The 21797-nt window shown below is 45.3% G+C and overlaps 1 protein-coding gene and 1 pseudogene across 2 annotated transcripts; both read right to left on the bottom strand.

The window, feature by feature from the left end:
• Window positions 1–22: 22 nt before the first annotated feature.
• On the bottom strand, window positions 23–14216 carry ZNF268 (zinc finger protein 268; the record flags this gene model as incomplete). Its single annotated transcript, XM_079150425.1, has 6 exons — window positions 23–3501; window positions 8034–8126; window positions 8345–8471; window positions 9289–9489; window positions 13577–13774; window positions 13920–14216. 6 exons carry the CDS (start codon window positions 14214–14216, stop codon window positions 1031–1033), a joined length of 3387 nt encoding a protein of 1128 aa, XP_079006551.1. The 3' UTR covers window positions 23–1030.
• Window positions 14217–18130: 3914 nt separating this feature from the next.
• LOC306667119 (diablo IAP-binding mitochondrial protein-like) lies at window positions 18131–21792 on the bottom strand (annotated as a pseudogene). The gene has a single exon. The product of its transcript is annotated as a diablo IAP-binding mitochondrial protein-like (transcript).
• Between the last annotated feature and the right edge of the window lie 5 nt (window positions 21793–21797).

Below are 21797 nucleotides of genomic sequence, written 5' to 3'. Positions count from 1 at the left end.
AAATGACAGGAAGTACTTGTGGTATTGTTAAAAACTCACTTTTAATTAGCCACAGTTCTCTAAAAACAAGTTGTATTTACTCAGAAACAGAAACATTTGGTAGATGATACTTTATATGTTATCTATGTTTCACACGTGGCTTTCCTAAATAAAATATCCAACTAGACAAAATCCATATGAAGTAACACTTATAGGAAGATATTTAAATCATTTCTGTGGGTCTTGGGATGTATTTTTTATTGAAATCCTGATTATTACATGAACACACTAAAAAACCTTATATCCTATTACCATTCAAAGTTGAGTATATTCTCCAATCTTCATAGCAAATGGAACATCTGCAAAATAATTTCCCTTAAAATTATTTCTAAAGGAAAATTTCCATATTAAATGAAATAACAGGCATGAATGTTCTGACACCTGCTAAGGTGACCCTTCCTGCTAAGGCTTCCCCCTCTTGTGATACATCAAAATCTTCATTCCTACATCATCACCACTATTATTATTCCTAGAAGCTGGCCATTTCTAGATGAAGAAATCATAATGTACAGCATGATCCTCTAAGGTATGGACTCCTGATACCTAATGTTTGTAATTTTGATTGTTCTGCCATTCACTGGTTCTATTATTTTATTAAAATCCTAATGAGTAATAATTGATGAATGTCAGCAGAGTCCATTCCACATTCACTTCCCCACGAAGCTTTCTCCATGAACTTTACCTTGGACTAAGACAACCTGCCAGCATTCATCTCGCACACATGGTATCCCACAAGTGTAGACTGAAGCCAGGTATAGTCCCCACTACTCAAGAGACAGAGGCAGGAGGGTCACCTGAGCCGAGTCTGAGCAACTGAGTGAGATCTGTTTAAAAATAATAAAATAAAAGATCTGCTCCTGAAAACATTCAGAGGGTTTGCTGAATTTTTAGCATTCTCGTGTTTATCCCTAGTATTTGTGGGTATACAGAATAGCTTTTTGTAGATTACTGTGGATTCCTGGCATATGCCAACCATTGAAAAGGTTTCTGCTCAATATGAGTTTTCTGGCATATGAGATGATTCCAGTTGAGTTTCTCTTTTATATGACTTTGTTGGTATCCCTTGTGAATTGACTCTTGAGAGAAATTTTCTGATATGAAATGCATCAATATGTTTCTCATGTGCATGAGTCCTCTGATGCATAATGAGTTGTGACCTCCAGCAAAAGGCTTTCCCACACTCAGGGCACTTGCAGGGTTTCTCTCCTGTATGTGTCCTCTGGTGTGCACTGAGAATTGACTTCTGAGAGAAGGTCTTTCCACATTCAGTGCATCCATAGGGTTTCTCTCCGGAGTGAGTTCTCTGATGTACAAGAAGCTGAGATTGCCTAATGAAGGCTTTCTCACACTCACTACACTCATACGGTTTCTCTCTTGCGTGTATTCTCTGATGTACGAGAAGTCGTAACTTCCCGCTGAAGGATTTCTCACACTGATTGCATTTGTAAGGGTTTTGCCCAACATGAGTTCGTTCATGTACAAGGAGTAGTGACTTCCAAATGAAGGCTTTCCCACATTCATTACATGCATACGGTTTCTCTCCTGAGTGAGTCCGCATGTGTATAATGAGGTATGACCTGCTGCTAAAGGCTTTCCCACATTCACTGCATACATACGGCTTTTCCCCTGCATGAGTTCGCTGATGTGCGATGAGTTGGTCTTTCCTATTAAAGTCTTTCCCACATTCACTGCATTCAAAGGGATTTTCTCCTGTGTGAATTCTTTGATGCACAATTAGCTGTGAATTGAAACTGAAGGATTTCCCACATTCGGTGCATGCATGTGGCTTCTCTCCTGTGTGTGTCCGCAGGTGTATAATGAGATAAGACTTGCTCCTGAAAGCTTTGCTACATTCATTGCACACATAGGGTTTCACTCCTGTGTGACTTCTTTGATGCACAATGAGCTGTGACTTCAAACTGAAGGCTTTCCCACACTCACTGCACACATAGGGCTTTACTCCGGTGTGAACCCCCTGGTGTACAATGAGTTGTGACTTGAACGTGAAGGCTTTTCCACAGTCAGTACAGACATAGGGCTTCTCTCCTGTGTGAATTCTCTGATGTACCATAAGGTTTGATTTTGTATTAAAGGCTTTCTGACATTCACTGCACTTGTATGGTTTCTCTCCTGTGTGAGTTCTTTGATGTATAATGAGCTGTGACTTCAAACCAAAAGCTTTCCCACATTTGTCACACCCACAGGGTTTTTGTCCTGCATGAGTCCTCTGGTGGGAAATGAGCTGGTATTTCCGACTGAAGGCTTTTCCACATTCCTGGCATTCGTAGGGACTCTCTCCTGTATGAATCCTCTGGTGTATGATGAGCTGTGAATTAAAACTGAAGGCTTTTCCACAATTACTGCATTCATGTGGCTTCTCTCCCGTGTGTGTCCGCATGTGTATGATGAGATAGGACTTGCTCCTGAAGGCCTTCCCACACTCACTGCATCCATACGGTTTCAATCCTGTGTGACTTCTCTGATGCACAATGAGCTGTGACTTCAAACTGAAGGCTTTCCCACACTCACTGCACCCATAGGGCTTTACTCCAGTGTGAACACCCTGGTGTACAATGAGCTGTGACTTGAACGTGAAGGCTTTTCCACAGTCAGTACAAACATAGGGCTTCTCTCCTGTGTGAGTTCTCTGATGTACCACAAGGTTTGATTTTGTATTGAAGGCTTTCTCACATTCACTGCACTCGTATGGTTTCTCTCCTGTGTGAGTTCTTTGATGTATAATGAGCTGTGACTTCAAACCAAAACCTTTCCCACATTTGTCACACCCATAGGGTTTTTGTCCTGCATGAGTCCTCTGGTGGGAAATGAGCTGGTCTTTTCTGCAGACACTTCCACATTCATGATATTCATGGGAATTGCTGCCTAGGCAAAGCCTCTGATATTGTGAACTGAAATCAAAAACTTTCCCACATTCACTGTCTTCATGTAATTTCTCTCCTGTGTGGGTTTTATGGCATACAATGAGGTATGCCTTACTGCTGAAGGCCTTCCCACATCCACTGCATTCACAGGTTTTCTCTTCCCCATGGGTTTGTTGATGCACTATAAAGTATGACCTGCTGCTGAAGGTCTTCTCTCCCTGATGCACCTGCTGACATATAAGTGGTGACTTCTTCTTCGTGGTTTTCCCAGATTCATTATTTTCACAGTGTGTAATTCCAGTAACAGTTTGCTCATGTTTAGAATGAAATAATGATCCCCTCTGTATGTGAAACTCATCAGGATTCTTTCCAGCATAATTAGTAGTGAAATCTATATTATAGTTCAACATCTCTCCATGTGTGCCACATTTACGAACATTTTGTCTCGAAGAAGCATAACTTGTACTAAGAAGACACATTTCTCCAAATGCAGTGCATTCAAAGCTTTTTGCCATGCTTCCTGGCTTGCCTTGGTTCTCCTGCTGCCACTCTGTATGATCATCAATTTCCCAGATTTTGTCTAGAAGTGAAAATAATTAGTCATGTTATAAATAACAAGATGATCCTGGTATAGTACACAATTGCATTAAAATTACCCTGTCAAGAATTTTTTTAGTTTCAGACATCAGATCTCAAAGGAGAGTGACTGGTACAAGAAACTAATGATGAATAAAGATGGTTTTGAATTCCAAGTTTTGTATAATGTAACAAAAACAAAACCAGCTCAAGGAAGAGTGAGTATGATATAAAGAAGTTGTATGGGACCTCTGAACATTCGTCTCATTCAACAAATACTGAATACATATTATGTGCCAACACTGCGCTAAGTTCTGGAGAAATGACAGCGTTGCATATAAGCTCATGATCCCTTTGGAATAATGTCCCACTGAACTCCCAGACCACACTGGAGGAGTATCATCATGAAGCTACTTAGGACAAGGAGAAGTTCTTAAAGGGTTCCATAGGAACAACAACACAAAGTTTCAAATAATGGACCAAACATTAAAATAGCCTCTCATCAGCAATGTTTGAAGACAGAAAATGGAGCAGTTGACAATACTGAGAGTAAAAATATTGTCAGATACACAGGTCTGTAGAGAAAAATGGAGTCCTGTTTAAGAGTGCTTCCAACAAGTAAAATTAGGGCAAGGAGTAAACAACTTACATGAGAAACTTAGTGGTCTGGCAGTGCCCCCATTCAAGGACAGATAAACTCTCTGTCCAAGAACATTAAAAACTTAAAGACATCTGGTTTCTGCTCTCAAGGCCTGGCTCCTGGCCAGATCCAGGTCCGGAGACCAAATGTACTGATGGCACTGAGCCCAGTGGCTCCAGACAATAACTTTAGATGTTTAGTCCAGTGTATTTAAGAGATGAGAAGAACTGAAAGACGAGAAGACTGCTTTCTTTGCTTATGTATGCTGCGAAATGCCCATGATGTCTCTCCGGTGCTGAGTTGGTATGCTACCTGGGATGGTTTTCCTTTTGCATATACTTTACATGTCTTAATAAATATTATCTTTTCCTATACAGCTTGTGGTGGTACATTCAGCAGATCAACCCATATAAATTGTAAGTCTGTGCACAGCCATGGGAAACACGTTCCCGGACAAGGTCTCAAAAAGTGTCTACCACTTGCACCCTTTCTCAGGAAGCTGCTGAAGGAAGTGTTCCAAAGAAACACACCACGAAGCCAGGCAGTGTGGAGCACGCCTGCAATCCCAGCAACTGGAGAGACTGAAGCGGGAGGGTCAGAAGGTCATGACCAGCCTCAGTAACACAGCAAGACTGAAAAAGAAATTAGAAAAATGATCTCATTCACAATAACCTAAAAAACAAAATGAAATACTTGGGAATAAATGACGAAGGAGGTAAAAGACCTCTACATGAGAACTACAGAACACTAAATAAGGAAACTGCAGATCTCAGAAGATGAAAACACCTCTCATGTACTTGGACAGGTAGAATTAATATTATTAAAATGGTCATACTACCAAAAGTATTATACAGATTCAATGCAATCCCCATAAAAATACCAATGACATTCTTCACAAAACTAGAAAAAGGAGTACTAAAATTCATTTGGAAAAATAAAGAGATCCAGAATAGCCAAAGCAAGTCTGACCAAAAAGAACAAAGCTGGAGGGCTGGGGATGTGGGTCAGAGGCAGAGCATGGGAATCCATCCATGATGACACATATGAGAACCAAGCCTAGTTCAAGCCATTAACCAGGAATATCTGGCCTCAGGAACTCACAGCTGGATGACTGTTCAAGAACGCCTGTGTTAGCTCACCATTCAAGTTCAAATACAAGCATTAGATGTGAGAGTGACCCACTAGAGCCAAATGGCTTGCTTACTTCCACCCCACCGCCTGTTTTTCAAGGAAGAAGCTTCTACTGGTCCCTTTTGATCTATACTGCTATAAATAAAGCAAGTGCAGGCTCCTTCCTTTGTTAGAGCCAGACCCTCAATCAGTAACGTCCCTGCTCTTCAGATAATTTTGTCTTGTCTTTATTTCTGATAAACAAATTTCATAGCTTTTATTTCACAGCCAGTCCATCCCTCCTACAGGAATCCTTTCCCTTGCCCACACAGGATGTGGCAAGAGCAGAGTGCTTGCTTGGCATGCATGAGGCCCTGGGTTCAATCCCCAGTACCACCAAAAAAATCCCATGAAAGAAGAATGCTGTCAGCACCACAATACTAGAGCTTTTCTCATTCTACAGAGCTATAGCAACAAAAAATAGCATGGTACTGGCACCAAAACAGGCATGAGGACCAATGGAATAGAAGACACAGAGATAAGCACACAGAAATACAATTATCATATACTACACAAAGGTGCCAAAAACATTCATTGGAGAAAAGATGACCTTTTTAACAAATGGTGCCAGGGAAACTGCATATCCATATGTAGAAGAATGAAAATGGACCCTTATCTCACCCTGTACCAAAGTCAACTCAAAGTGGATCAAAGACCTAAGAACTAGACCAGAAACTCTGCCAACTGCTAGAAAACATAGGCCCAAAACTCCAGTATGTTGGCACAGGAACCAACTACCTTAACAAGACCCCTAAAACTAAAAATCAATAGGTGGGATGCCATCAAACTAAAAAGTGTCTGCACAGCAAAAGATACAATTAAGAGAGTTAAGAGAGCTCAAAGAATGGGAGATCTCTGCCACCTGCTCCTCAGACAAGGCGCTAATATCCAGAATATATAAAGAACTCAAAAAACTTAACACGAAAAAGTAAATAACCAAGTTCATAAATTGGCAGAACTAAACAGACATTTCTCAAAAGAAAACAATACAAACGGCCAACAAATACATGAAAAAAAGTTCACCATTTCTAGCAATTAGGGAAATGCAAATCAAAACCTCATTGAGATTTCATCGTGCTCCAGACAGAAAGGCAATCATCAAGATTACAAATAATTGGGCTGGGATTATAGCTCACTTGGTAGAGTGCTTGCCTTGCAAGCACAAGGCCCTGGGTTTGATCCCCAGCACCGCCAAAAAAAAAAAAAAAAGGTACACTCATATATTGTTGGTGGGACTGAAAATGAGCACGACCACTCTGGAAGGCAGTATGGAGATTCCTCAAAAACCAGGAATGGAGCCACTGTATGAACCAGCTATTCTACTCCTCAGTGTGTATCCAAAAGATCTAGAATCAGCATACACAGGGATGTAGCCACAGCAATGTCTACTGCAGCACAATAGTCAAGCTATGGAACCAACCTAGGTGCCCTTCAACGGATGAATGGATAGAGAAAATGTGGCATATATACACACTGAGTATTAGCCATACAAAAGAATGAAATCGTGTCTTTTGCTGATAAATGAATACAACTGGAGAATATAATGCTAAGTCAGACACAAAGTCAAAGGTTGAATGTTTCTTCGGATACATAGAAGCTAATCTAAAATAAGGGGGTAAGAAAGAGAAAATAAATAGGGGAGGGGTATTCCATCAAGAGAAAGATCAATGGAGTAGAAGAAGGGGGTTTAGGGATTAAGGGGTAGGGAGGAGAAATGACATAAGGGGCAGTGGAATAAATCTGACCTAACCTTCTTAGGTATTTATGAATATATTACAGTGACTCTCACCATTACATACATCCACAAGATACTAATTTTTAAAATATTAAGCAAATAGCAGAAAGATCAGTAGAGTAGAGGGAAGGGAACAGGGGGAGGGAAAGGGTAAATACCTGAGAGTGAGTTAGAGCAATTATATTAAATGCTTTTATAACTTGGTCAAAATAAATCTCAATGTTATGTATAACTAATATGAACCAATAAAAAATGGACTAAGAAGGTTCTTCAAAGCCACAACACATGGGCTGGGGAGTTAGTTGCTCAGTGGTGGAGCACTTGCCTACCATGTGCAAGGCCCTGGGCTCTAACCCAGCACCAAACACACACACACACACACACACACACACACACACACACACACACACAGAGTTACGACAGATAAGGATAAAGAAGAACACACAAATACCCACATGGACACAGAGGGAAGAGCAAGAGAAGACCTGAAGGAATGAGGACTTGGAAGAGCACCGTGAAGACAGGCTCCATGGGGGTCATGAAGTGGCAGGGAGCACAGGAGTCATATGATGCTGGATGTGCTCAGAGGGGGCAGAGAGGATGTGAGGGAGCCAGCAGGGCCGACCTGGAGGCGAAGATTCCCCAACAGGTTTCAAAGAGGTGAAAGAAGTCGGAACTGCCGCTGCTGAATTTAAGCATAAAGTATTTACAAATGTGTGTGTGTGTATACATATATATGAAAACCACATATGCATGCATGTATAAAGGACACAGAAGAAGCCATACCAGTGAGGGGGAAGAGGGACTCTTGCTTACATGAGTAATAAAGTGAGTCTATCAACATCAAGCAAGAAGGGACAGAGGATGCAGAGGAGATTAAGGGCATGGCTATGGAGGAGACCAAAACTGGACAGACAAGAGGGTGTGTCTCACGGACACTCATACCAGCTCTGAGTGAAAGGGGAGAGAGTACGCCATCTCTGTCACTCACCTGGGTGAGCTCGGCCTGGGCTCCGGGCCTGCACCACACATAGCTCTTCTTGTTCCAACCTGAAGAGGACATCAGGTATGGAGTGTGGATACCCTGTGAAAGGAAAACCAGACAGCCTGGACCCCAACGCTGGGGTCAGGGGCGGGGGAAGAGTGCTCTGGAAGGGGCAAGATGAAGTCTTCCTTCTGCAGGGTCATTCGACCCGCACACTGATGCGGACCAGGAAACCTCCCAGTGGAGCGACAAGACAGGGTCCACAGAGCACCGGAGGGCAGCCTCATTTGCACTCGCGCCCTCAGGGCAGCACCTACCCAGAGACGCCAGGTTGCAGTAGTTCTCCAGCATCACACTCCGGTACAGGCACTTCTGCGCTGGGTCCAGCAGCCGCCACTCCTCGCAGGAGAACTCCACACACACGTCCAGGAAGGAGAGCGGGGCCTGTGACAGAGGTGCAGTCCATCCATGGGGTGGGAGGACATTAACAAAGCACAAAGCCCAAGCCAAAAAAAACTGAACGGACACTGAGCATCAGTGCTACTGGTGAATCTCAAGTGCCAAACAGACATGCTTACTGGAAACATCCTTTCAATTCTGCATTTAAAATTTTTCCTAACAAAAAAGTTAATGGTAAAAAGAAGCATGCCTGGTAAAACTTGAATATGAATTTGATGTAAATTGTACTATACATGAATCAGAGACTCATGAGATGAAGAGTTGGATTCTTTTTTCCTGTACTGGGACTGAACCCAGGGGTGCTCTATTCCTGAGCCACATCCCTAGCCCTTCTTTATTTTAAAGACAGGGTCTCCCTAAATTGCTGGCCTGGAATTTGAGGTCCTCCTGCCTCAGCCTCCAGAGTCACTGGGATGACAGGTGTGCTCCATCATGCCCTGAGAAGAATCTGATATTAATCATTGTAAAAATGAAGACCCTAAACTTAAGAATTGAGGTGTACTCTGAGATTCTGCATTTCTAACAGCTTCCAGAACAATTCACATCTTGCAAACCAATATAAACAAAAGCATACTCTAAAACAGAATAATTCTCAGGGGTGGGAAAGTGGCAGCAATCAGGCATGCAGATGTAAGTAAATGTATGAATAAAGGTATTGTACACAAAGGCTGCATGATGTATAAAAGGTACCAACCAAGAAGGGATCGACTCAGCCTGCTGACCTAAGGATCCCCAGGTGCCCCCCACCAAAAACAAACAAAAAATAAAGGAAGGAAATGGAATAGACAAGCAAGAAACTCACCCAGGACTTGGTGGTTTCTGGATGCTCCTGGGAAATAAACAGCCACTCTAGGACTTGCTCTGTCCTGGGGCTCTTCTGCCCCTGCCCAGTTGCTCCCAGGAGAGGCCTCTGGCTGGGGGTCCCTTGGCACAGGACAGGCTCCTGACCTTGGAGCTCTGTGATCGTGTTACGCGAGTGCTCTCCTTCCTGGAGAGGAGGAACCTGTGGCTCAAGAGAAGCTTGCTTCAGCAAGGGTTTCCTTTGGGCCCCACCTCAGCCACTAGCTGGTGACTCCTGCCATATGGAGGGGAGGCTGGGGTTCTGTGCACAGTGACTGGCGGCAGTAGCAGGGCAAAAGCCAGAGCGCATACACAGAGCCCAGCACACAGATGGTAGTTCCACCAGCTCCCATGCCCTGGAAGTGCAACAAACCACCAGATTCACTGGATGTTTACAAGACTGCTGGGCAGCAGGGTCAATGAGAACAGCAGCCAAATGCTCAAGAGGGCCCCACAGGAGGTGTCCTGGACCACACAGTGTCAGTCACAACCAGGCCCATCCTGCCACCTGATGCTGTACTCTGTGAGGTTCCATTTTTGTTGTTCAAACACTGAGTGGACAAGATTGCAGGAGCATAGTTTCTTAATCTCCCAAAAACTTCCACTGAAAACAAGAGACTACCAAAACTGTAAAGGAAAAACACATGGCAACTATAAAGCAAAATAAACTAGCGCAGGGTCATAGGATGTGGCCTATGTAACCCACTACCAGACCCACTGGTCCAATGGCCCAGGCAGCCCACAGGACCACAAGGTCACACTGGTGCACACCCCTAACAGCTGAGCACCTTGTCCTCTGGAACCTGAGTGAGTGCCTCTCAACGAACACAAGGAATACCTCTCAGGCTCAGAACCACGGTGACAAAAACATTCCTAAAGTCACTAAGTGATCTAACAGTGCTCTGACTATCTGAGACCACAGGGACCTGAGAAATCCCCAGTACAAAAAAAAAAAAAAAAAAACTCACTCTAGGGAAGTTACTGGAAACAGAGACCAAAATGGGTTGCCGAGAGAGAGAAAAATGATTCAGGGAAGCGAGGGAAGAAAGGAGGGTGTTCTGAGTGGGGCACAGAAGAGAAAAGGGAGAGACAGGGTTTAGATGCAAAGATGGAGGATGCAGTGGAGGCTTAGTCCAGAAACAATCTGAACAACAACGCAGAATGTGAATGTAAGAGAAAACAGCAGAAAACAAGGCGTGTCTAGCCCCAGGAGACACAGCATTGGGGCAGAAGAAAGGCTCCTGGCTGGCCAGCCTTCACAGGACAGACAGAGGCAGGAGCCAGATCTGGCCCATTCCAGGCCCAAAAGAACAGCCACAGAACACCTTACTTAAACTGGAAAAAGAAATAAAACACCATACAGTGCTTTGGAAAAGAAGGAACCAATGACAGGCTGACAAACAATAAAAACACATACAAAATATCTGCCTCCCTTGCACACACAAACTGTAACCTAGTATTTCAGAAGCTAAAATTAGGAAGACAAAAAGGACAGACATATCAAAAAGGACCTAGAAGGCAGGTGGAGAATGTGAAATAAGAAATGTGAGAACTAAGGAATGGACTGGGAAAACACCTGAGAAACAGGTCAAATTAGGAAGAACAAAGGCGGGGGCGGGGGACCGACAGAAACCAGAGGACAGCACAGGTGAAAAGCGAAGAAAGCCTAAAGAAGGAATGATGGAGCAAAAAAATCCAGAGAAACAACGAAAGTGACTTCTGAAAAGACCGTTCACAGAGGCTGTTTGCTTTGTTTTTCTTTTGTCACACTGGGAGGGAATCCAGGGCCTCACACATGCTGAGCAAGCTCTACCACTGAGACCCCCTGCTTTTAAGATTTTTTGAGACAGTGTCTTGCTAAGTTTCCCAGACTGCCTTCCAACTGAAGACCCTCTGCCTCAGGCTCCTGAGTAGCTGGGATCACAGGCGTGCCCACTGTGCACAGCATTTGTGTGCACTTTATCTTGAAAGCACATGCACTGTAATATCGTGCTCCCAGCTACTTGAAAGGCAGAGGCACAAGAATCGCAAGTTCCAGACAAGCCTGGGCAGTATATCAAGACTACAAAATCAAAATAGGGCCAAAGAGGTTTACAGGTTAGTAGAGTGTGTGCCTAGCATGAAGAAACCCTGTGTTTGATCTCCAGCACAAAACCGCAGAAGGGGCTGGCAAAGTAGCTCAGAGGTAGAGCACTTGCCCAGCACCTGTGAGGTCCTGGGTTCAATCGGCAGTACCCACCACGCCTGCAAAGAGTGCTTCGACCTTATACTATGTAAATGTTGATTATTATACTGACATTGTAAAGCTTTCTTTATCTTAGTCCTCTACACATCTTAGGTTGTGTGCAATTTTATCCTTTTATTCCAATTGTAAATAGCATAACTTCTTTCATACACTTTCTGAATAAATACCATTTGCAAAGAGTAAATCTATTGCTTCCCACTGGTTTCATACCAAGGCACCTTTTTGGTTCTCCACAGGCTGCTGTTCTCTTCCCATCACAACAGAACATCTTTACCAAGTCCACACCACTGTCTCTATTGCCTCGTTCCATTTCTGCACCCATTGTGCTCCTACTGTCCCACACCTTCACCACCCATCCCATCCATCACGCACACACACCTGCATTCTTCTCTAGAAACATTACCAGCAACACCACCACTCCACTGCCACTAAATGCAATTCAGGATTCCTTGACTGCTGTGGTTTAAATGTTTGTGTTCCTCCAAGTTTCATGGTGAAACTGAATCCCCATTGAGGTGGCACTATGAGGTGAAGCCTTCTGGGAAACGATCAGGTCACAAGAGCTCTGCCCTCCCGAGTGAGACTGAAGTCCTGTAAGAGAGCCTTCAGAGAGCTGCCTGGCCCTTCCACCTCTCCTGTCAGGTGAGGACACACGCATCCCTTTTTACCACCTGCACCATCCTGGAAGCAGGGAACAGCCTTTAGCAGACACTGAACTGCTGGCACCAGGATTGTGGTCTTCCTAGCCACTTGTGACATAACTTGTGACATAACGATCTAACATTACTTGACCTCCCTGAGGCAGTTCATGCAGCAACCATTTTTCAGGCTTGCCTTTTTTTAGCACTGGAACACAAGTCTCTCCTTATTCTCTCATACTTCTCTTGGGCTCCATCTCATCTCCACCACTCCTTCCTTGCCTCCCCTTGCCATTTCCCTAAGCATTGTTCTCCCTGAGCTAATGTGAGCACAACTAATTAGAACTTTGACTTTCTCTTGAGATGCATGACCCCCACTTGCCCACCAGCAACCTCCACCAGAAAGTTCCAACCCACATGAAATGTAAATACCCCACCCAAGAAAAACTAACAGCCTTCCCTTACACATGGAATGGTGCGACCATAAAAGCAGGCCAACAGACCAGAGCTCCAGCCCTCCTTCCTGGCCTTCCATCTCTCTTGCCACCAGTACTCAACTAGTTACCAAATACAGTGGCTTCTACCTCTGCCTCCTTTCTTCTCAAAACCACTAGTTTATTTAAACCCTTGTGTTCTATTGCCAGTTGCACTATTCCATCCAAAAATCCGCTGTGAAAACTCTACGATGAAGTCTTTGTCCTCTACAGGGTGAAATCCAAGCTCTTAGGGGGTCCACAAAGTCCTCTATGATCTGTAACTTACCTTTGGCTCTGGCCTCATTTTGGGGGGTGGGGGTACTGGGGATTGACCCAGGGGTGCTTTACCACTGAGCTACATTCCCACACTTTTTTTTCTTTTTTGAGACTGCATCTTGTTAACTTGTGATCCTCCTGCCTCTGCCTCCCAAATCTCCCAAATTGCTGAGATTACAGGGGTACACCACCACATCCAGCATCAGTTCTTAATACACACTTCCACAGCCACCATTATGCCCCAACACTCTTCATTTCAGCAATCCTAAAGAGGGCAAATTTCAACAACACAGTAGATCATCTGAAGCTCCTCAAATGTCTACATGCAGCTCCCTTCATAAACTGGCGGTCCGTCTCTCGTTCGCTCACCACATTCACCTTTCAAACTCTGTTTACAAATCTCTTAATCTAGCTGGGTGTGGTCGTGCGTGCCTGTCATCTCAGGTACCGCGGAGGATGAGGCAGGAGGATTGCAAGTTTGAGGCCAGTCTGGGCAACTAAGCGAGACCCTGATCAAAATAAAAATGGGCATAAGGCACTGGGTGGGATTCCAAACACCCAACGCCTCTTCATCTCCGAGCACTTCTTGGCAAGATTCTTACGTCCACAACTGACCTGACGCAGCCGGTTCACCAGCACCGACCACCGCGCCGCGGCTTTCCTCGCCCACCAAGCCCCGCAGACCACCCGCGCCCATCTCCGCACTCGGCACTTGCCGCGGCGGCGACAGACCCAGGACAAACTGACGCACAAGTTATGCAGCAGGTGCACAAGACGCAGTGAGCGAGGGTGGGAGAAACTGGAAGACGATGACTACCCCTGTAACTCGAGACTCGGTGGGCAGAAAGGAGACTGCAGGCGAGCGCAGTCCGGCGGCAAGAAGCACGGTCCTCCACGGCAGGCCCAGCAGCCGCCACGCGCGGGCAGCCCTCCCGGGGTGAGCGGAAGCCCCACTCACCCAGACGGCAGCGGTGCGGACCCTGCCGGCCATGCCTGGGAGGCCGCGGGGCTGCCGCGCCCGCTCCGCGAGCCTCACAGCAGCCACACGCCTTCGGCGACCAAGACCACGCTGGGCTCCGGCCGCCTGAGAACAGGCCCCGCCCCGAGGACGCACAGGAAGTGCGTCACACGGACCGGCGCGCGCGGAACTACGACTCCCGAAGGCCTCTGCGGCGGGTCCGCGCGAGGGATGCCGGGAGCCTCGGCCCTTCTCCTCCACTTTGCAATCGCACAGGTGCCGGTTATCTGGCTGCATGTCGCGCTAAGTGACGTTTGGACGGAGGAAGAAACGGAAGACGGCAAGCGGCAGCAGCCCGCGAGCTTTGAAAGTGTCGGTCTTCCCCGTGGAAACACCTGGAGGGCCGTGAAGCCGCCGGCCAGCCGGAGCGAGCGGATCCGCCGCAGGGCGCCCTCTGACCCCAGGGGCGCCTCGCTCTCAAAAAGCCAGGTTTGAATAAACCTGTTTCCTCACCAGCCCGTTCCCCGAATTTCAGTAGAGTCACGCGTGGGTTCTCCCGGCCACGCCCGAGATCCCAGCAGCTCTTGAGGCTGCGGCAGGAGGATGGCAACTTAGTGAGGCCCAGTCTCAAAAAATAAAAGGGCTGGGGATGTGCTCAGTGGTTAAACACCCCTGGGTCCAATCCTCAGTACCAAAATAAATATCTTATGTTAACTTTTTTTCTTTTTTACATATAACCATTGATATACTTTGCACTTTGTATTCTTTTATCCTATATGATTTTGTGACATGCATTAGCCATTTGGGAAGTACCAACTGAGAGGACACATTTCATTATACAATAAAATCATAAGTCATTAATATTGATTTTAAGTATCATGAAACCGAAATTCACAATGGCAGATACAAGTTTACTGAAATTACATTTTTAACCTGAAAAAAATTTTTTTCTTTGCAGTACTGAGGATCAAACCCAAGGCCTCAAGCATGCCAGGCAAGGCTCTACCACAAAGCTACACCCCCCAACCCCAGAAAGCTAATTTTATATTGGCAAACTGTACTGGCATTTGTTTTCCTTGAAGTGACAAGCTCATTGGGCTGATTTAGAAAAAAAGTCTACCAAGGCCTCTCGGCCCTTCTTTAAGGCAAACTTCAGCTCCCAACTGAGGTAACCTGGAATGCTTTCACTTGACAACTCCACAACCCGGAATGTTCATTGCACTCAGGAGGTATGCGCCCAAGAGCTGGGATTTAATAAAATTTTGACTGCATCCTTAGGGACATTCTGAAGTGAAACTGGCCACTTTTTACTCTGACATGTAGTTTTATCCTCCCTTGCTTGTGCATTATTGTACAAAGTTTCACAACACATAACAGCTTACACTTGGGAGTGTCAGTTCGCCGTAAAACTGTAATCCCAGTGCAGAGTCACATTAATGAAGTGTGGTCTTCTACAGTCTCCTTTGGGTACGTTTCATCAACCTGTCCTTCAGTTTTGCAGCAGGGATGTCATGGAAGTCATAATGAGCTCCTTTCATTGCGTCCTTGAGGTGAACAGTGGCTGTGATTTGTCACATTGCTGATGATGTTTGTCACCTGGTTCAGATGTGCTGGTCAGCATCATTGCCTTACTTATTTTCTCTGTTATTAATTAACATGTATGTCATGGTGAGGCAGTTGGGAATTGTGTAAGTACCTCATTCCTCAGTTAACTTCCAACTATATTTTCTTCATATTAATATGAACATGGAGACTGGGGATAACATGAAGCTGGCTGGTTCTTCACTTCATACTCACAGCCCCAAATCCTGCATTCAAAAAAGCACGTTTCAGTTCAGTATCTTCTCCATGATTTTCTTTTAACTTTGCAATTCTTCAAATCTGATTGAAAACAATGGGTCCAACAGGTGGTTATGGTGGAAACAACCCTTGGATGTCAACTTTAATGTCAAGCTGAGCCTTATAAGGCTCTGAAATCCTGAACAGGGCATCCAGTGTCACAGCACACAGAAGGAAGCTTCATGAGATGGTCTCTGCCTGGAGTTATCCAAATAAGGCTGTGGAGAATCCAAAAGTTCCAAACGTGGTCAGTTAAGAGCATTAAATTTGTCTCCACTGTGCTCCTTCAGCAAGCAGGCCGTGCACCATGCCCCATGCCACACCCCCCAAGCCTGTCCTCACTGAGCACTACAAACTTCTCCCTACCACCTAAATTGTAGCAAAACATTCACAACAAAATATTTACCATCTTAATGATTTTTAATGTACATTTAGTGGTATTAAATGATCTGACCCAAGAGTCCAAAATTTCTGCCTTTAGTCTGGCCTATATGGTCCAATTTTTCTCTTCATGGTTTGTGTGTGTGTGTGTGTGTGTTTCCCTGATTCTATAACAACAAATTCAGGAAACAAGCAGGGAAACACTGAGAATACACACAGATACAAAAACATTTAAAATCTGGACACAGAAAATGGTTCTGCCTTCATGGCTGCCTTGGGAATGGAGACAGATGTTGAAGGAAGTAGAAGCTGTTGCTCAGCACTCAAAACAATCTACTATGCTCTTTGCCAGAATCACTGCTACAGTCTGAGATCAGGCTTGGGAGAGGATCCCAGGGCTCTGGTAATGAACCTGCCAGAGTTTTCAGAAGACACAGTCACCATGTCTGCATCATTCTGAGACTAGGATCTTCCACCGGCTGCACAGTGCAAGGGTGTTAGAAATACATGGACTCCTCTATGCCTGTAATATTGATGACAGGATGTCAGTGCCTCGTGTGGCTCAGTGATGAAGGCCTGCCCAGCATGCAGGAGGCCCCAGGTTCTGTCCCCAGCACCACAAAAACCAGACTATTCCATACTTCCTTCTGGCCATCATGATGGCCAGGCAAGGAGTAGCAGAAAAGACTCAGAGACCAGCCCAGGAGATGCGGTGTGGAACCCAGCTCCTTCACTTAACAGTTGCAACCCCAAAGAGTTGCTTTGAACTCATGAAGCAGAGCTGTTGTGGATCTAAATGAGGCAGCATGTGACAAGCCACACACAGGCCGTGTAGGGTGCTTTCTTCACCTTACTCTCCACTTGCTGCTGTCGTTCTAAAGACACACTGGTCCCAAATGACAACAGGGGACAGGACAGTCTCAGTCTGAGAATGTGCCTCTGGGGAGAGCAATAAGCAGGTCTCCGAACAGGTAGTTTTATACCACCACCCGACTATGGACCAGGCACTATCTTTTCAGATCTCTGCCACAAGCTTGCTAGTTTTTTAAAACTTTTATTTCTTGGTGGTACCAGGGATTAAACCCAGGGACACTCAACCAGTGAGACAAATCCCTAGCCCTTTTCATTTTGAGACAGGGCCTTGATAAGTTGTGGAAGCTGTCCTTGAACTTGCAATCCTTCCATTTCAGCCTACCAAGCTGTTGGGATTACAGGTGTGTACCACTGTGCCTGGCTTGCTAGTTTTCAAATGAAGCTTTTCCCATTTCCAAGTTTTGTGAATTTGGCCAAATTACTTAAAATTTCCAAACCCAATAGAATGGGGAGGATGATATTAATTCTTCACAGGACTGATACAAATATGCAGTCATCTGACCATGGAAAGGGCCTAGCACACTGCTGCCTCCTGTCAAGTTGTCCCTGGGTTCCCAACACCAGCACCTGTCATGACTGAGCCTTCAGTTGCAGCTGCAGATGTCCTCCTTGCCCTGAAACCCTGGTTTTCCACACATTTTAAAAATCAATTTTATTGAGGTGAAACTTACAACAGATTGGACCCATTTAAAGGGTGTTGTTCCAGTAGAAACCAACAGGGCCAAAAGAAAACGGCTCCAGTAATTCCTTGGGGCAGCCTGACTAGTCCCTTCTCACCCAGCCCAGACCACGCCTGATGTGTATGGATCTGCTTTCGGAGGTTGGGCTCCATCTTGTGGACCATTACAAGGCAGTCCCATGGTCTGTGCTGCTCTTGCTTCCTTTACTAGATCTACCCGTCCCGTTGGCTGTGTCATTAGTTAGGTGCTACGGCAGATTAGAATTCCATTATATTTAACAGCATTTGCTTATTCATTCACACATTGCTTGTTTTTGCGTTTCTTCCTGTTTTAGGCTACTGTGAACAGAGCTCAACATTCATCTACATGTTCCTGAAGGGACATTTTTTTCAATTCCCTTGGGGAAATTCAGTGGACTTGGTGGGCCATGTAGGTTTCCAAAGTGTGTGAACCATTTTATAGCCCCACCAGCAATGTCAGTTCTCGTCTTGCCACTCCCAACACTACCTGGTTCCCCTTAGTCATGCTCCTGGATGTGAAGTGCTAGCTCCTCCTGATTTTGATTTTCACTTTCCTTATGTTGAGCATCTTGTCCTGTGTTTACTGACCACTCATATGTATTCATTTATGAAGCATGAGAAAATATTTTGCAGTTTCTACTTGGATTGTTACATTATTCTTCTCCTTTAGGTACAACAGAGAAATTCAAAGGCAAGAAACAAGACAGGAGGCCTATGCTTGAGAGTAAGTCCTGTTGAGAATATCATGTGAACACTCTGCATTCACTCCCTTAACAGTCACACTCTGGACCCTTGGCCTTAGCCATCCAAGAAGCTGATAGTAAGGCCGTTTCAGAGAAGGCATTATGTATGCTTAAAAAGAAATCCTAAACCCGACAGGTTCCCCTTCCCTAACAAACTCAAATTCCTATGAAGGGATTAAAATACTAAATCATATTTGAAAATCTGAGTAAGCTTGAATATGAGGCTAAATAGCTATTGAACTTAAGGAAGTGACTAAAAGATCCCTCTCTGGCCCAGGCTGGTGAAATGCTTTGGGCATAAGGTAAAAATAAGACAGCAGGTATGCTGTGGGGGTGCATTAGACAGGGTACTTACAGACCCCAAGGGCTAACAGCCAGGTCCAGGAGAAGTTGAGACCACAGGCAAAGAGCCAGGCATTCAGAGCCCACAAAGGCTTTTGGCCTGCCTGGTCAGGATAGGAGCTGCCGCCTCTTCCCTGTGCAGAGTTGTGCCATGCTGGGTGGAGGGCATCCGCTTCTTGCTTTCCCACTGAGTGGGTAGAAAGGGCAGCCAGCTCAGGCCCTCAGTCTCCACGGAGGAGGCCTCCTGTTCCTGGCCAGTCCTCTCGTCCCTTCCCTCCTTTTTGTGCTTCTGCCAGCTTGGTTTTTGCTTTCTGGGAGAGCTGGCACACCTCCTGCATCCACGAGTGCACCAGTGGAATGTGACTCCTGGCAGTTCTGGAGGCCTGATCTGCTCGATTGGCACATCCTGCTGTCATCTCTGAAAAGCCAACTGAGGTCATCCAAGTGGTTTCCAGCTTCAAGTCTTCTTGTTTTAACATCATCTCAACTCTGGCTCCTATGATCACCCGCCACACTTCATCTTCCTGTGAATTCCTTTTCCTAAAATCATTTGTATATTGTCAGTACAAAGAAATTATGGTATATTCAGTGATTGCTTCCATCAATTCATATGTGGTTTGAGAGAGAAAGATGGAGGTGCTGTCACCAAAGACACAGCCCTCTTCATTAATGCTTTCTTACTAAGAGAATGAGGCTCCAATTTCTGAGCAAAGGAACTGCACACAAGGTTACACCAAATGCAGCCACCACTGTTTTTTTTGCCATGGTCTTACCAATTCTGACATACTCTTTCCTAGAATCAACTGCAACAGGCAAACAACATCTGTACTCAGGGGTCCTTCTCAACCCCCCTGCAGGACACTGTTGGTTGATGGGACATGGCTGGCAGGTGGAGAAACAGCCCAGGGCTTGGGGAACTCACTTTCAGGAGACAGTCAGTTGAGCTGTTTTCTTAAGTTATAGGGCTCTTTATATTCTGGCTAGGAGTCTTCATCAGATGTATGCCTTGTGACACATACTCCTAGCTTGTGGCTCACTTTTGTATATTATTTTTTATTCAGCAGCCAGTTATTTGCATTGTTAGAAAAAATTCAGATCTTTTTTTTCCTGAATCTTTTAGCATTTATTAACTGTTCAGAGCAGTCATTTCCAAGTAGAAGAGTTCTGACTCCAGGTTCTCCACTGGCCTGTGTGCACCACAACTTGGTCTGTTCCCAAACACTGGTGGCAGAACTAACTTGCCTAGCTGCCACCAACATCACTGGGCTTGCAGACACAAAACCCTGAGGATGAAGGTCACCAGGAGGATGCTGGTGACGATTCCCATCCACTGGCTCCTGCTGAGCATTTCCACCTTCACCCTGCTTCCCCAACAGCTGGGGTCTTGGCTGTTTGTTTTGTAGTTCTGGGGATTGAATCCAAGGGTGCTCTACCACTGAGCTACACCCAGCCCTTTTTACTTTGAGACAAGGTCTCCCTAAGTTGCTGAGGCTGGCCTCAAGTGTGCAATCTTCCTGCCTCAGTCTCCAGACTCTCTGGGATCACAGGCATGTGCCACGATACCCAAGAGCTAAAGTCATTTTCATTCTGGGGAAGAAACCCAGGGCCACATCCATGCTAGAAATGGAACCCAGCTCCACCTGAACTATATCCTCAGCCCTTTTTAATATGTTAAGACAGGGTCTTGCTAAATTGCCCAGGCTGGCCTTGTGATCCTCCTGCCCCAGGCTCCTGAGCTGCTGGGACTACAAGGTGTGCCACTGTGCCTGGTTGTTCCATTTTCTTAGTTTTATGTAAAATTTGTGCTTTTAGTGCTAAGAAATCTTTGCCTACACTGTTATCATATATATTTTTCCTCGACACCTTCACTGTCAGCTTTCATATTCGGGTCTGGAATGAATTCCACGTTAATTCTTCTGTATACCTGTAAGAAAGGGGAGTCTTTCTCTGCCCCCATACAAATATCCAGTTATTTAGCAGCATTCATTGAAAACACTCTTCCCTACATCAAATTATTGGACATTATTCAAAACTTGAACAGATGTGTAGACCGACGTCTAGACTTCATGTCCTATATCTTATCGATCTACACCTATGTTGACACAAATAATAAATAGTGCTTATTAAGATAGCTCTATAGTAAAGATTTGAAATTAGGTAGTGCAGCCCTTGTACTTGTTTTTTGTTGTTTTGTTCGTTTTGGTATAACTGTGTCTTGAACCAGGTCTTTGCACATGGCTAGGCAGCACTTCACCACTGGGCAACGTCTGCAGCCTCTTTTTATTTTCACCAAGCTGCTCAAGCTGGTCTTGAATCAACTTTGTTCTTTTTCAGAAATTTTCTTTGGTTTTTCATTGCCATACAAATGTTTGACTAGTTTGTCAATTTCCACACGAATGCCTCTAAATCTGAAGACTGCTCTGTGAAGCACAACAGAGCTTCCCAACCTTGGCATGGCAGGGACACCCTTTTTTTTAATGTGGTGCTGGAACTGAGCCCAGCCCCTGCACAGCTAGGAAGGCGCTCCACAGGAGCACAACCAGCTCCTCCCCCACACCCGCCATGCTGTCTGCGCATCTTCTTCCAGCAGCATCCCTCACTGACTACAGACGGCGCCTGCTCCCCTGGACACCTGAACAGTGCATGCCTCTACTGTGGCACAAGGGGCTTTAGGAGCCAACTTCCTTCCTACCTTTCACTGCCAGGACAGGGAAGCGACCCTGTACCCTGTGGCCTTGCTCAAGTTCCTCATCAAGATTACTTAAATATGAGTTTCTGAAGAGAAAAAAAAAAAAAAAAATTGCATCACTGAAGGGTCTGTTTTCCTGATTCTAAAAATAGCTTATGTTCCTCAAGGACACTTTGGCAAGAATAGAAAAATTAAAAGAATGAAAGGAGCAACCTGAGTTCTCCCAGAGGTAGGCTACCTGCCATCAGCCTTCCCACATGCCCCTCATCTGGGCAGCACCACCTGCTGTCTAACGAGGCGTTCCCGCGGCA

This window comes from Sciurus vulgaris (genome assembly GCF_902686455.1).
Source record: "Sciurus vulgaris genome assembly, chromosome: 8".
NCBI classification, from domain to species: domain Eukaryota; kingdom Metazoa; phylum Chordata; class Mammalia; order Rodentia; family Sciuridae; genus Sciurus; species Sciurus vulgaris.
The sequence above is the reverse complement of the archived record's forward strand: the minus strand, read 5'-3'. Positions and strand labels throughout refer to the sequence as shown.